We start from the raw sequence: 15,654 nt of genomic DNA, 5'->3' as shown, positions 1-15,654 counted from the left end.
TAACATAAATTGAAGGATATTTAACATTTAGATTAGCATGAAACCAAAGCATCTTGATGATAACATCCCTATTGAAATTTCAAATGATGAAGATGTTGAGATTCTAAATGGTTTGTCTAACTTCTTTAAAACATGTGTTCCAATTTTTGTAACAGCTATAATTAATGATGATAGTAATGAGGTTCAACAAACAGATGAGAGTTTACAAGATAATGAGCCGAGTAGTTATCCAGAAGATCAAGAGATTAGTTTAGGAGAGATTCAAAATATCAGGATCAATCTGAAACAAGAATTTTTTGAGGAAGATTTTGCATACTTAAATGATGTTGATGTTAATGAATTGTATAGTGTAAAAGAATTTGTTCGTGGCAATGAAGAAAAATTTCTAGAATGGAATGAACTTGATAAGAAAGTTATGCATGATATTCCTATCAAGGAATCGAAGTTCGAAAAGAAAACACATGTTAATGAAGATATTTGAGGTACAAGTATTTTCCCACAAACAAATCTTGATTGTGAGAATGTTCATACAGTTGTCACCTTTTCTTGACCAACCATCTACATTCAGAAAAGCAAAAATGCAAAGAGATAGTAATTCTCCAAAAATTGGTACATTATTTTCAAGTAAAAATCATTCCATTGATGCGATAACTCGAGATGTTCTTGAGAAGAGATATCAATTTAGAGTGCATAAGTCAGACATAATCAGATGAGCGGTCAAATGTCGTAATGAACAATGTAAGTGGCGTGCACGAGTAATGAAGCTGGGAGAAAGTAACAGTTTTGAACTATGTCATATAGATAACTATCACACATGTTCTAGAAATCAAATATTACCTCATCATAAGTAAGTAGGGCCTGAACTTTAGGGCAAATTTTGAGGACAAGATTGTTATTGGTTGATCGGGTTTATCAACCAAATGAGATTATTGCGGATATCGTCGACCAATATAAAATTGATATATCATATGCACAAACATGGCGGGCAAGAAATTGGTCACTTCAATTATTGAGAGGCACATCTCGTTTATGTTATTGCCAGAGTATTGCTACAATTTAGTATGTTGTAATTCGAGAACTGTGACACATACATTAACAAATGAGCAAGATCGATTTAAATACTTTTGCATGACATTGGGTTGTAGTATTCATGCATTCCAACAACATATTCGATCAATTATTTGTATTGATGCTGCCTTTTTAAATGGTAGATATCTAGATCAATTATTTATTATTGTTGCATTGGATGGTAATAATCAGATATACCTATTGGCTTTTGGCATCAGTCCTAAGAAAGATCATGACACATGATGTTGGTTTTTAACAAAATTGAAGGATTGTTTGGGTGAGGTACTTTATTTAGCAATGATTTCAGATCAACATATTAGTATATTCTCTACAATGACTGAAGTATTCCCAACTATGCACTACAGCTATTGTTATCATCACCTTCATTGTAACATGTGATCCAAGTACAAGAAGAATGCAAAAGTTGCGTGGATGTATTGGAAAACAACTAAGGCATACATGGAGGATGAATTTCGAGAGATAATGAAGTCGTTGTCCCGAATGCACCTTGATGCAACAACGTATCTATGTGAGGTGGGTTTCGATCGGTAGGCAAGGGCATACTTCCCAGGGCATAGGTACAATATAATGGTTATCAATATCGTTGAGTCATTTAATGCACTTGTCAGACATACTCAAGATTTACCCATTACTATACTTATCGAGTTCATTAAAGGTATATTATAGCCATGGTTTTATGAAAGGAGAAATCATGCAAGTAAGTACATATTCAGTATTATAACATGTTATAAATGTGTTTATGTACACTTATACTTAATTACTTATCATACATGTTTGTATTTATATGATTTGCGGATGTTTGTATTAGCCTAGTAATACCTTGGGCAGAGAAAAAAATTATCAAATATATGCGAAAGTCTTTAAACTTGGAGATGTGTTCTATTATATTTGAACAATACAAGGTTCTTGGTAGTGGCCAATATGATGGTGTGGTCGACCTTGCAGAGCAGGCATGTACATGTAGAAAATTTCAACTATCACAAATTCCCTACATGCGTGTTATTGCCATTGCTAAATATATGAAGTTGACAACCTGTGTTCAATAGGTGCATCCATACTACGACAATGCCTTTTGCCATTCAATCTATGCAGAGGTCGTCAATCCATTAGGAGATCAATCAGATTGGATCTGTGTAGAGGAGGCAAGTGTTATCCATCCACCGTTCATCCATTGTCATCGCATGGGATATCCAACAAATAAAAACAGACATCCCTCACAAAGAGAGGTCATTGAACAACTTATATTTGTAGCCGATGTCACAAACCTAGGTATACGAATACAAAATCACAAGAGTCTTATTTCAATGCCTAGTTCCATACCATCAAGTTCAGAAAGTAAAAAGAAAGATGGAAGATAACTGCACTTATAATTGTATTTGTTCATTTTAATATAAAAGTTATGATTGTACTTGTTACTTTAAATATAAAGTTCGCGATTGTAATATATTTTGATATAAAGTTGTTACTTCATATATAAAGTTGTGATTATGATATATTATCTTTAAAACTTGTGATTGTACTTGTTAATGTATCTATAATATTTCGGCTTGTAATTGTTATATATGTTAATGTTGATTTCATATATCTATTTTTAGTCTTTTTTTGTTCACTAGACCTATCACTTATAGTAATTATATAAAAGACATACGCATATAAATGAACAAACATATAGATATACTTACACATAAAACATATGAATGAATAAACATATATACACATAAAATTACTTGTAATATAATAGTCAATCAATATCCTAAAAAAATAGTTGTGTGTCTATGTCAAGCAAACAACTACATTTTGACTATCATGTACTAACTTTAGAATCATATATATGGGGGTTGTATATACAAAAAGACACAATTCGAAAGTGATAATCAAAATTCATAATCTATAATCAAGAAAATTAAGATATGTACTTCTTCAATTATATTGTAGCTTGAATCTTGTATAAAACCATTTATCTTTGCTATCGAAGTAGTGACTCATAAGTAAGGACATTGATATTACGACTGGGGACATTGATACAGTTTTGGTAATAAAAAAGTGTATTAGACTTAGAGCAAAAATGTAATTGATTCACTAATCATTTTGTTTTACTAAATCAATTCATTTTGAGAATCATTCATGTAATTATCTTACTCCTTAGTGAATAATCTTTATGTTTATTGACTTTGTTTTTTGATATACCAAAGGATGACAACTCAATCAATCAAAATTCCTATTGCCAATATATTAGAACATGACTCATTAAACGATGAGAGCTTATTCATAAATATGTAATCCACAAGAGTTAATATAATCCTCTTAGTGATATTACTTGTGATATTGAAAATGAAGTGAACCTAAGATTATCAGTTTATGTATATAGAGCAATCTTATATGTATATATTTTGAGTACACAAAATTGATACACAAATAATATGTTATTATGTGATTAAATGTTACTTTATCTTTCATTCAGAACCATCCAATCAAATGATAACAAATTATTTGTATACTATTTTGTGTACTATGATGATTTACTAATCATTTTATACATTATTAGAGCCTTTTAGTATTTTTCAAAATAACAATATATGAGATTGTTATGTATAATTTTCTTAATAAGCAGTATCAATGTTAAGGATCTATCACTAAATCTTTATCAATAAAATTATGTGTATAATTTTATGCACAAATAATGATATGTTATCACATGATTGTATATTGTTTTATCTCTAATATAAAACTATTCAATCATATGGTGATATTTTATTTTTTATATATAAAATTATACGTGTGGGTTGTGGGCATAGTTTTACTTAATCTTTATATCTATTGCGATAACGTAGAATAAATACACATAAAAGAGGTTGGAAACAAAGTGGTTTTTTAATGTTGTTCCATTTGCTGCATGAGAGCTTACGTTTATAGTTATGCCACCAGTGACTATGGGTGAATGTTTCGACAAGGTATGGTATAAATTACACGATAAGTGTTTTGAGTAAACCCTAGTTTTGGATAGAAATTTGGAAAAGAATTGTTAGATTTTATAATAACCTTCTCAATTTAGGATGAAACTAATTTAACTCTAAGCATCAATTATTTGATTGGTCCCTCTGCTCTGAGTAATATTCTTTATTTAATTTAAATAATAACTTTTTAACCAATTACATTTACAATATAAGATAACAATCCTGAATTGTTAAAAAATGAAGTTATTGTTTTATATATGATATGGAAAAAATGCCAACGAGTAGATTATAAGTAGAATAACAATTTGTAGCTGCAAAAAGTTAAAAAGTAAAATAAATCAAAATTAATAATGAAGTACGAGATAAAGTATTAAAAATATAATTACCAATAATACGTTTGGTGCAGATTTAAAAAAGTTACAACATAACCATTTACAGTAATATTGTGCTAATTTGCATCCTCTCCAGACGTTTTACCTTCTGAGAAAGTTCAACCGTCCAATCAAATATGCAAAGAGAGAAGCATAAAACAGGGGAAATGCAACAAGAACAACACCAGTAATAGCCAAACGATCATGGCGAAAACCGAAATAATCTTTGATGAAGGAAGATACACTTACTGATTCCCCAAACACAGTAATTTCCTTGCTGATATCTCCATATTCTGAAGTGATCATAGCGTTTAGAGTCCACGAAGTAGGAATTAAATAATACAACCAAATCCACCACTTTGGAATGTGCTGCAAAAAAATCAGTAGTTTCAGTTCAATTTACATGTAATATTGATTTCGAATCATCGTGTTTCCTAGTCAAGTTTAATAACTTACCGGTTGAGGCATGACAAATCCTGAAAATAGATTGAACAAAGTATAGAAAACTGAGCATAGAATAGCAGCAACCGTTTCATTTGGTGTCAAAGCCACAAGGAGCATGCCCAAATAATTGTAGTACAACATTGTCGTGAACATGGCATACAACTTCCACAAAATCTTATGCACCGACCAGTAAAATCCCATCATCGGATAAGTGATTAGTACAAACAAAATTGCTTCAACAAAGATATAGGGAATTTCAACTGCCACCTACAAAATCATGACATGAATGCACATATAAGAAGAAAATTTTTACAATGCTTTTCCAATTTATAATTGGTTGTGAAGATTATTGTACCTGCGCAAATGCATAAGCCTTTGGGGAGTACATCCCTGCAAATTTTTCGCGATACATAACAGTTCGCTCTATTGCAACATGTGACATGACCGATGAACAGTTGCTTATGCCCAAGAATATTACAGCAACATATAATGAACCTAATATGCTGAATAAACTCTGCTGGTCATTCCTGGGAAGGAAAAAGCAAGAAATTTCTTGAGCAAGAAGTTATCCCATAAAGATGATAAATTCGTAAGTGGATTTGAACTTACATGCTTCTTCCTTTGTTCCAAAAGAGTGCACCAAAAAGAAAGGATGCTATCAGTAAGTGAGTGATTCGATGCAAGTTGTATGACGGGCTTCTCCAATAAGACAAGTACTGTTTCCACAGGCAATTCTTGAGTTGCCCCCAAAAGTTTTGTGAGAATTGTGTTGGGAAATGCAGATCTCTGGAGTCGGGAAGTGGAGTACTCAACTCGCTTACGAGCTCTTTATTTTTTCTGCAATAGATTAATTTGATATGAAGTACAATGTTAATTAAACCTAGCACACAGCCACATTTGAAGTCTTTGAAAGTGAACTTACTCATTTAGAACAGAATCTTTGTATATTTCGGCAAAATCGACATTAAGTTTAGCTTCTGCAGATGGAGAAGTGAGTTCTAATATCCATGTTGCCGGATTATAATTATCCTTAATCTTCGGTACCCCACCGATACTCTGTTTGAAAAAACTGTTTTGTCAAAGGTACAAGAAGCAACAAGAAAATATAGGAGGAAATGCGTATCACGAACAAATACATGCATAGAAAACTAACTTGGAAATATTCTATAAGCTTGCTGGAATGCCTTCCTAATTCTCCAGAATAGACGACACGCCCACCCCTTTTCAGAAGGATCAACTAAATTTCACAGGTTATCGTATCAGTAAAGCCTTAAAACATAAGGAAATGATAGCGAGAAACATCAGAATTTAACAGTGTAAAATTCATTTTTTTACCTCGTCAAAAGCTTCAAATATGTCAATACTTGGTCGGTGGATAGTGCACACAATTGTCCTTCCGGTCTCAACTAAATTCTTCACAACTCGCATGACAATCGCTGCTGCTCGTGCATCTAAACCAGTTGTGAGTTCATCCATAAAGATTATAGAGGGATTGGCAACAAGTTCAACAGCTATTGTGAGGCGCTTGCGTTGCTCCGTTGATAGACCATCGCCTGGCAAGCCAACTAAAGAATCCTTAATTGCATCAAGCTCAATGATCTCTAGGACTTCATTTACAAATGCCTGCCAGAATAAGCCATTACCAACTTCAATTAGCTTACATTATTTCAATGCAATGGGTGAAAATGCCATATATAAGGTGTGTTTACAGCTTTAGTTTTTGAGTCAATCTCAGGAGACAACCGGAGCCATGCAGAAAACATCAGAGATTCTCCTACTGTGATTCGAGGAGAATGTATGTCAGTTTGCTCACAGTAACCTGAAATTCTGGCAAATGTTTCTTGAACCTTTGGATACCCGCCAATTTTAATATCCCCCTCAATATAGCCAGTGGTTTTTCTTCCTGCAAGAACATCCAAAAGAGTGGTTTTCCCAGCTCCACTAATCCCCATTAGTGCTGTAAGAACACCGGGCCTTAATGCACCCGTAACATCAGAAAGTAGCTGGAGTTTCTTGTCTGCAAAGCCTTGTTTTCTCATTTCCTAAAACCAAGTAAAAATTTTATAATTTGATCCCACAATGACAATGATGGCGAACCCAGAATGGTTAATGAGGAGTACCAGAGGGGTGTCAACAAAGTAGTTCATGTTCTGAAATGTTAGTGTATGTGGTTGAAAAGGTAAAACCATCCTGCCTGAAAACATTGAAGAAATGTTATGCATTAAAGTCAATACAAATATGACAGAACAGGCTACAAAATGATGAATTAAATTGACCTTTATTAGATGCTTGATTAGGTTTATTTCCAGTATTTCTTTCTACAAGATCCACGTCATTGGAACTTGGACTTCTTTGTATCTCGTCAAATTTTTCCCGTGAAATCATGGCACGAGATGATCCAGGAGCTGCATTTCCATTCGGAATTCAGTTAAGAAACTGGTGCTAGTATGATTTTTCTCAAGTTAAAACATGAAAGCCAGAACAAATGGCTTACGCTTCAAAAAGCTTAACGCCAAGACAAAGCCAAAGTTGAAAAGTAGAGCAAATCCGAACAAGGCACCAAGTGATATCCATAAGAAATATCCTTGATAGTTTAGTCCACGGCTGTCAAGTACTGCTTTCCCAATTGTAGCATTTGTAGGCAGCATCTATGATAACATCAAGAATTCAGGTTCTTTCTTCAGATATAAATTGACAGATTCATTGTGCTCATGGATTACTTTGACAGCAAAAGATAGTTTAAAGAGGTAATAACTTCAGCAATGAGAGACTCACCTTTTGCCACCGAGGAGCAAGAAATTCATTTCCTGAAACGCCTATCTCTGCATATGTAAGAGGAGAAACCCAAAAACCCCACTTTAACCACACTGGCATAGAGGCTGCAACCGAAAACACAAGATAAGTTTATCCCTTTGGGTGAAAATTCAGCAATCAAAGATGAGAACGTCTCAAAATCCTTACGATGTTTGATAATGAAGCCACCAAATATCATGACGAGTAGTAGCCCAAGAACACCGGCTGTCATAGCAGCACTTACAGTCTTACAGACTGATGCCACAAATCGGAACATGGATAATGATGTCAAGTGCACAGCAAAAATTAGAATGAGCTGATGGAAAAACCTGAAATCAACACAAACAAAAACATATTAGAAATCTAACATTTGCTCGATAGAATTAACTAAGTTTATAAATGGTGTTCACATGGAACTTACCTCGAGGCCTCAGGGGTGTATCCGATGACATAGTAGGTAAGACATGTCCAAACTACAGATTCAATCAGTGAAAGGGGAATTTTCAGAATAGCTATTGGAATTGCATATGCCCAAGCAGGGTAGAGGCGCAGTTCTCTCTGTTTATAGAAAACCGGAAGTCTTGCAGTAGTCATACTCAACTCTGGAATACCACCAACAAGAAGTATTACTAGTCCAAAGAACAGGGCTCCCATGTAGTAAGTGGCATGAAGAACATCAATGTCCATCCGAGTCCTTATGAAGACAGTCATTGTGATAAGTGCAATGATGATAACCTGTAACAAGAAAGCACTTACATATATATAAATTTTACGAGCCAAGGCACAAAAGGTTAAATCATAAAAGGCTATAAAGGATAAATCATAACCTGGACAGTTTTTAATACATAGAGAAAAGAATTTCTCTTCATGAGAAGAAACTCCCTTGACATGCCAACTTTAAGCAATTGCCATTTCGAAAGAGAATACACATCGAAGGAAAGAGCATTCTTTTGGCTTTTTGAATTATCAAATGGCACTGAGAGATCTTCATATAGCTTCTTACCAAGAGAAGATTCCTTGAAATTCCTGCAGAACACATCAACTGAAATATAATGATAGGGATCTTCTGTGTGGTACCAGTATTGTGCTTGGTCCTTCTTGGATATCACCTTCCAAACAAAAAATCAAAGAGATGAAGAACTAAAATTTGAGAATCGAAGAAAAAGATTGTTTGCTTTTGTAATACCATTACCTCCTGGAGAAAGTCAGCTACACCTTTTCTTTCAGGACACCTGAATCCACAGTCCTCAAAAAACTCTATAACCTTATCCCGTGGTCCTTGATACACAATCTTTCCTTCTGTCATCAAAATGATGTCGTCAAAGAGTTCAAAGGTTTCAGGCACTGGACGAAGAAGTGAAATCAGGGCTGTAGCATCTGTGATATGCACCATCTGCTGGAGGCAAGCAACAGTTTGATATGCCGTTGAACTGTCTAAACCATTTGATATTTCATCCATCATTAGAACTTTTGTTGGACCAACAATCATTTCCGCTGCATAATTTAACAAAAAATAGATCCTTAAAGGTACACATAATATCCTTTGAGGTTAACTAATGAACCACCAACCTCTGTGCTAAATTTACCTGTAGTCAATCTCCTTTTTTGACCGCCAGAGATACCTCTTCTCATGACATCTCCAACCATTGTGTCAGCACAGATATCAAGTCCAAGGATCTTGCAAGCCACAAATACAATTATAAAATTAACTAAAAAAGTATATTTACAACTAAATTAAAGAAATTACCTTCAAAACATAGTCTGTTTGAAGAGTTCTTTCTAGTCCTTCAACAGAAATCGCCTGTTAAAACAAGCCATTGATATGGGCACTGCTATTGTTATATCGGCTAGCTAATAGAAATAGAATGAACCTAGACAAGAATGGTAAAGTTACCTTCATGTAAGTATCCACATCTGGATCTGGCACAATTCCGGCTTCTTTCTCTCTTCTACTGACCTCAAGCATGATATCTGTGCAGGCAAAAGAAAGATATTTCTATAACTTTCAATTAATTTTGAAAATTGATAAGGTAGCTACTAATAAGAATTCATTGAATTAAACTCAAGGGGACTTACCTGCTCGGCTTCCGATACCCTGACATCGGGCTGAAAAGTCGAGTGTTTCCCTCACTGTCATTTCTGCCATATGCAGGTCTTCTTGGCTTATATATGCTGAAGTTTTTTGGGGAACAAACTCGTCTAGCCTGTAACCGTTGTAGGAAATTTCCCCAGTCACCTGTTGAAAAGAAAAACAGAACTTTCAGCTTCATAAGTTTTGTGAACTTTTACAAGCAATATCTAATTCAGGTAATCTAGGCACTTCATAATTGAATGAGTTTCTTGGATATTCGATACAGCAATATTCCAGTTGAAAATAAAATGACGAGGAACCATAAAGAAATTATGAAACCTCTAGAGATTTGTCAAGATTTCCTGAGAGAGCCTTCAAAAGTGTGGTCTTCCCACAACCTGGGGGGCCAAGAAGAAGAGTTATCCTGCAATGATTCCCAAGCAAAATTAAGTACAGATTCAGTTACATATTGCCAACAACTTTGCAAATTTTCCTCTACAGAAAATTCTCCCAGCAATAAACACTTTCTTTATCCACGATGTAGCCATAACAACAAAATATTGCCGCATAAAATTTCAAGCACATACCTTCCAGGCTTTATGATGCCACTGATATCATTAATGATGTTTATCTTTGCTTCTTTTGACTTCGTACCTGGAAACCTTGAAAAAGCCTGTGAAAAAAAGTTCCAATTAACTAATAATGCATGGGCTAATCATTTTTCAGAAGATGAGAGTACTTACAGAAAGTGAAGATTTAACAGAATTCCACAGAGTTGGAAGTGGCTTTCCCTGGACAAGCTCACACTCAGCGTCCACACCCAAATTCTTAAATCTCACCTCTACAGAAGGCAACTCTACACCAACTCTACAAAATCGAAAATCAGATTAACAAATAACAAGTAACACATTGAGATTTCAAACATATTACTTAATTGGTCAACTTGCTTTTCGCAAACCAAAATATAAAATGAATTAGTAAAATCAAGAAAAACAGATAGCAAACTGAGCTGTCAAACACATTAGTTTATGGTCACAAAGGGCATTTCAGCATCAACTACAAAACTTAAGCAGATTACTGGTGTGTATACAAGTCTATACAAACGTTAAAAAAAATATAAATAAAGGCATTGAGTAAATTTTAAAAACAAACTCACAAAATTGTTACGAGTAACTGCTAAAAGTTATGGGATTATCCGAAATCTGATAAGGGACACTGGTGTAGGTTTTATATGATTTTGGCCCTATAATCTCATCAGTTAAGGGTGCAATTTTTCAAGGTTACTATCTTTTAGAATTGAAGTCATCATCATATATCTTAATTGTTATCATACAATACGGGTGGTGATATTGATATTGCAGCGTTTATCGTCTGTGACTAACAAGAAGTTAACATAGAGCCCCCATCTATTTGCACCAGGACTACGTAATGATCTCAAATATAAAGTACAAGTTTTTGGTGTGAAATTAGATATAGGTTTCTGGTATGGAATTGTGTATGTTCTCCAAGGTTTTAATCAATAATAAATTGATCTTCCTAGCATATCAGTAATCATTCAACTCATCTGTCGGAAACCGTTACAAGAGACTTACTTGTCAATTCTTGCTCTGATTTTGTTCAGCAACTTGAGGTTATCATGTTCAGTGTGCTTGATGAGCTTCTCTATAAGAGTGTGCCTCTTAAGAGGATCAAGCTTGGTTACATCAACCACACTTTTTCCTACGGTATCAACGTCGAACAAGGATGATTTCAGCCTATCATAAGTAGGCAATCTCTCAATGGTAGCCCACTGCATAGCATATTCAATATCAGCATCATTGTCACTCCTCACTGAGCCGGTTCTGAAATTTGATGTTTGGCGCCTGAATGAAGACCTCTGGCTCCTTCCAATCTCTGCCAACTCAATTCTCAGTGACTCTATGTCATCTGAACCAACCATTTGAGCCATTTTTTGAAGGTTAATTTTTCTTTTCAGCTCCAAGCTTCAAAACTCTTATTGTTGATTGTGATTCTTAAGTCATAATGCTTAGCTTTACTGGTCAAGAATCTCGACAGATTTAAAGATGTGAAAAAAGAGAGAAGGGGAAATTTTCAAAGCTTATCGTTTTAACTTCAAGTTTCAGTAAGTTCAGAGTTAACTATCATTTTATTATATATTGTTTTAGTTTCGTGCAAGTTTACAGGTATGCTTTTCTCAGTGACTCTATGTCATCTGAACCAACCATTTGAGCCATTTTTTGAAGGTTAATTTTTCTTTGCCGCTCCAAGCTTCGAACTCTTGTGGTTGATTATGATTCTTAAGTCATAATGCTTAGCTTTACTGGTCAAGAATCTCGACAGATTTAAAGATGTGAAAAAAGAGAGAAGGGGAAATTTTCAAAGCTTGTCGTTTTAACTTCAAGTTTCAGTAAGTTCATAGTTGACCATCATTTTATTATATACTGTTTTAGTTTCATGCAATTTTACAGGTATGGTTTTCTCAGTGACCCTATGTCATCTGAACCAACCATTTGAACCATTTTTTGAAGGTTAATTTTTCTTTTCAGCTCCAAGCTTCAAAACTCTTATTGTTGATTATGATTCTTAAGTCATAATGCTTAGCTTTACTGGTCAAGAATCTCGACAGATTTAAAGATGTGAAAAAAGAGAGGAGAAATTTTCAAAGTTTGTCGTTTTTAACTTCAAGTTTCAGTATGTTCATAGTTGACCATCATTCTATTATATATTGTTTTAGTTTTAGTTTCATGCAAGTTTACATGTATGCTTTTCTCTCTCTCTCTCTCTCTCTCTCTCTCTCTCTCTCTCTCTCTGTCTATTTGAGATAACTTATGTGAATTATAATCACATATTAAAATTAGTTGAGAGATCGAGTAATTTTTTGAATTATTGCAGTATGACCTTTTAGAGACCTTTTTAACCATTTAAAAGAACATAATCTTTTGACACAGATTAATAATCAACCTTGCAACTTGTCAAACAATAACAAGTAGATTATGCGTTATAGTTGTTGAACACTTAACAAGCTTCTAATCTTTTCTAAATATCCGTATGTGTATATATAATTCAGATTTATAGATTTTGAAATGGCCAAAAGACTATTTCCTATCCAAGTTTTAACCCAATCTTAAAAACACACTCGTAATAGTTCAAAATTTTGAATATCTACTCATTGGTTAACTTTTGGTTGAGACAAAAGTAAAACCATTATTTTACTACTAAACCCTAAAACTCAAACAATTTATATTATTTTTTCCCCTTATTTTAGAAAACTAACAATTTTTTCTCTATGATTAAACTTTAAAAATTTACATTTCTCCCTAAGGTTTTTCTTTTTGTCTTCTCCGGTGATAAAGTTCCTCTCCAGCCAACTTTTCCTTCCCACCCATCTTCTCTAGCGATGAAGTTCCTTCTTCGACTGAAGAGCCGCCACACTCATTTGACTTATCGATTCCCATCCATTCTTCTTTGAAAAACCCGAAAAGACTAATAATCCTAAAAGGGGATGAATAGGATCGTTTAAAACTTTTTAACCAAATGAAAATTTTGAACAAATTTCCAATTAATCACAATGTCACAAAGAATTTCAACAAAGATATTCAAACTAAATTAATGTCCAAAAAGTTTACTCAAATAATCAAACATAGATAATATTCAACAATTTATCAAAAACATATAATATAAATATAATGCATAAAGTAAAGAGAGTAGGGAAAGAAAATGTTCAAGATTTATAGTGGTTTTGATATTTCTTTTCCAAGTCCCCTACTTCCATTTCTTCAAATAATCCACTTGAAATTCCACTAGTATCCCTCCTTTATAATATTTATCTGAGATTTTGCTCATATACCTTAGTTGATCTGGGATTATGCCTAACTCAATATTTATCTGAGATTTTTCCCACCACAATAGTTATCCGAGATTTCGCTCAAGTTTATTTGAATGCAGAAAGATTGAGTGTAAAATGTCTCTACAAGGTTGTTACAAAGATTAGGTGTAGGGTTTGTCTCAATGATATGTAAGAGTTATAAGCCTTTAGAGAGAATTTTAGAGAAGAAAATAGTATAAGATTTTACATTAGTATTCTCTAACATATTCCTCATCAAAGAGTCTTCAATTTATAGTCTTGGACAACTGGAATGGCTCAAATGATTGTTGGTTACGATAATGTATCCACTGAGCTTTAAAAATAATGTTTTGGCCTAGAAAACATGATGAGACAGACATTCACTTACACATTTTAACATTAACAACTTTGAATCAAACGTCCAACAATCAAATTTTTTAAATGTGCCACTTAAGGGACGGGTGTCCTTTTTTCCGGGATAAGCAACCTACCTTACACCTTCAAAATTTCAAAATGCTTTAGACATGAAGGGATAAGCATCGTAGTCATTGGGATAGGTGTCCTTATTCATTTGACAAAATTTTTTGAGAACTTTAGACTTGCAAGGGCAAGCATGGGATGAGCAAAGGAATCGGTATCCCACATTTGGGAATGGGTAACCTATATCTAAAAAGTTGAAAACATAAATTTCGTACATCTTTCAATTATAAGAATTTTATATCATGAACTTAATTAGTTAATTAAATATAAATTAACAACTTTAAATTTAGTTTAAGCATAATCAAAATATCTAGGGGTCCAATAATCTTTGCACTCTCACATTCCTTTGGCGTCAATCAAATCGAATCGGGTGATGGTAAAGAAGAAAGAAGAAGGTCAGGAGGAGAAGAAATTAAGGAAAACAAAAAGAAAATGAAAAAAATAAAAGTATATAATAATAAATATCTTTAAAAAATTAATTTAAGATATTTTCATATTTTCTAAATAAACATATATAAATTGATAATTGACATTTGTATTAACTATTAAAGGTTTTATAATTTTATAAAGAAAAGGTAAATAAGTACTTTACATTGAAATCAAACAATTTATACTACCAGAATTGACCAATAGGTTAAAAAAATAAAAAATTTAAACTAAAAGAATGAGAAATGACCGTTTTATTAAAATTTAGGTGAGAAATTATCATTTGATGTCAGTTAATTGTTAAATATTTAATGAATTATTATATTTATTGGGTATTCTCAAGGTTAATTATATTATAGTAATCAGTGATTTTTTTTTTTTTTTATGTGGTTTCCATGCTCATCCAAACCTCAAAAGCTCTAGTTTGGCTTGTTAATTCACCTTGTTAATAAAAAATGTAAAAACACTCAAAGATTAAGCAAAAATTTCCAGCTAATACAATCCAAATCGATGCACTCAACAGTATTATGTATATTAGTGTTAACATTATTATTAGATTTTTCTTTTCTTTTATTTTCATGTGGGAAGGTATTACTGCTTGTCATGATTTTCTAATAAAATATTGGTAGCGTTTATAAGTGGTATTTGGAATTCAAAGTAACGGTGATGAAAGAGAACATAACGTAAGAAACAAAATAAAGACATATTAAAATGAAACAAGATTATTCTTATAAAATAGTCTAAAAAATAAATATTTCTAACTAAAATTTTTTCTCTCATATTAATGAAAGAGAATATAATAATAAGAAAAAAAGTCAACATATTACAGAAGGAGACGGAAGTATTCTTATTGTAATCTATAAAAATAAGTATTAAATAATTCTGATCAAACGTTTTCTTCATTGTTAAAATTATTTATTCTTCACCAGTCGACACCAGAATGATGTTAAAGGCTTATTTAAAAAAAAAATCCAGATTTTATTAAGAACCTTCCCTCTGCTCTAAACAATTCTTAAATACTCAATACACTCATAGTTTCAATGTTAACTATGCTGAAAATTTTGGAAAATTAAAATAAAATAAAACTATAAAAAAATATTAAAAACTAAAAAAAAATGTTAGATAAAAATGCGGTAATAGCAGTTAAGCTTGGCCAGAAATGATCTGGTCAAGTCTGGCTAG

The 15,654-nt window shown here is 33.0% G+C and overlaps 1 protein-coding gene across 3 annotated transcripts; it reads right to left on the bottom strand.

Annotated features, from left to right (window-relative positions):
• Positions 1–4,403: 4,403 nt before the first annotated feature.
• Positions 4,404–11,670, bottom strand: LOC123221379 (pleiotropic drug resistance protein 3-like). Of its 3 annotated transcripts, none has more exons than XM_044644232.1 (24): positions 11,315–11,670; positions 10,466–10,589; positions 10,310–10,395; positions 10,062–10,146; positions 9,728–9,887; positions 9,546–9,622; positions 9,399–9,452; positions 9,238–9,328; positions 8,844–9,145; positions 8,479–8,760; positions 8,073–8,386; positions 7,820–7,980; positions 7,623–7,737; positions 7,353–7,495; positions 7,135–7,263; positions 6,979–7,052; positions 6,568–6,900; positions 6,194–6,481; positions 6,012–6,095; positions 5,781–5,914; positions 5,468–5,695; positions 5,214–5,385; positions 4,871–5,125; positions 4,404–4,783 (listed from the first exon to the last, which is right to left on the bottom strand). In XM_044644232.1, the coding sequence occupies exons 1-24, from the start codon at positions 11,668–11,670 to the stop codon at positions 4,517–4,519; spliced, it is 4,314 nt and encodes a 1,437-aa protein (XP_044500167.1). In that variant the 3' UTR covers positions 4,404–4,516. The 3 variants fall into 3 exon arrangements, with proteins under 3 accessions (XP_044500167.1, XP_044500166.1, XP_044500168.1); XM_044644231.1 differs by having other exon boundaries at positions 7,353–7,506; positions 7,634–7,737; XM_044644233.1 differs by lacking the exons at positions 6,979–7,052; positions 7,135–7,263; positions 9,399–9,452 and having other exon boundaries at positions 6,568–6,832; positions 7,328–7,506; positions 7,634–7,737; ... (1 more) ...; positions 10,462–10,589; positions 11,315–11,517.
• Between the last annotated feature and the right edge of the window lie 3,984 nt (positions 11,671–15,654).

Source organism: Mangifera indica, chromosome 7 (genome assembly GCF_011075055.1).
Source record: "Mangifera indica cultivar Alphonso chromosome 7, CATAS_Mindica_2.1, whole genome shotgun sequence".
Lineage (NCBI taxonomy): Eukaryota > Viridiplantae > Streptophyta > Magnoliopsida > Sapindales > Anacardiaceae > Mangifera > Mangifera indica.
This window is presented reverse-complemented; position numbering and strand designations above follow the sequence as displayed.

Excerpts from the sequence above, each read along its gene's own strand:
- LOC123221379 (XM_044644232.1), bottom strand. The coding sequence starts at position 11,670 with ATGGCTCAAATGGTTGGTTCAGATGACATAGAGTCACTGAGAATTGAG. Across the intron at positions 9,888-10,061 it reads ATCTTGACAAATCTCTAGAG|GTGACTGGGGAAATTTCCTA; the intron begins GTTTCATAATTT and ends TCTTTTCAACAG. Across the intron at positions 5,696-5,780 it reads AAAGATTCTGTTCTAAATGA|AAAAAATAAAGAGCTCGTAA; the intron begins GTAAGTTCACTT and ends AATCTATTGCAG.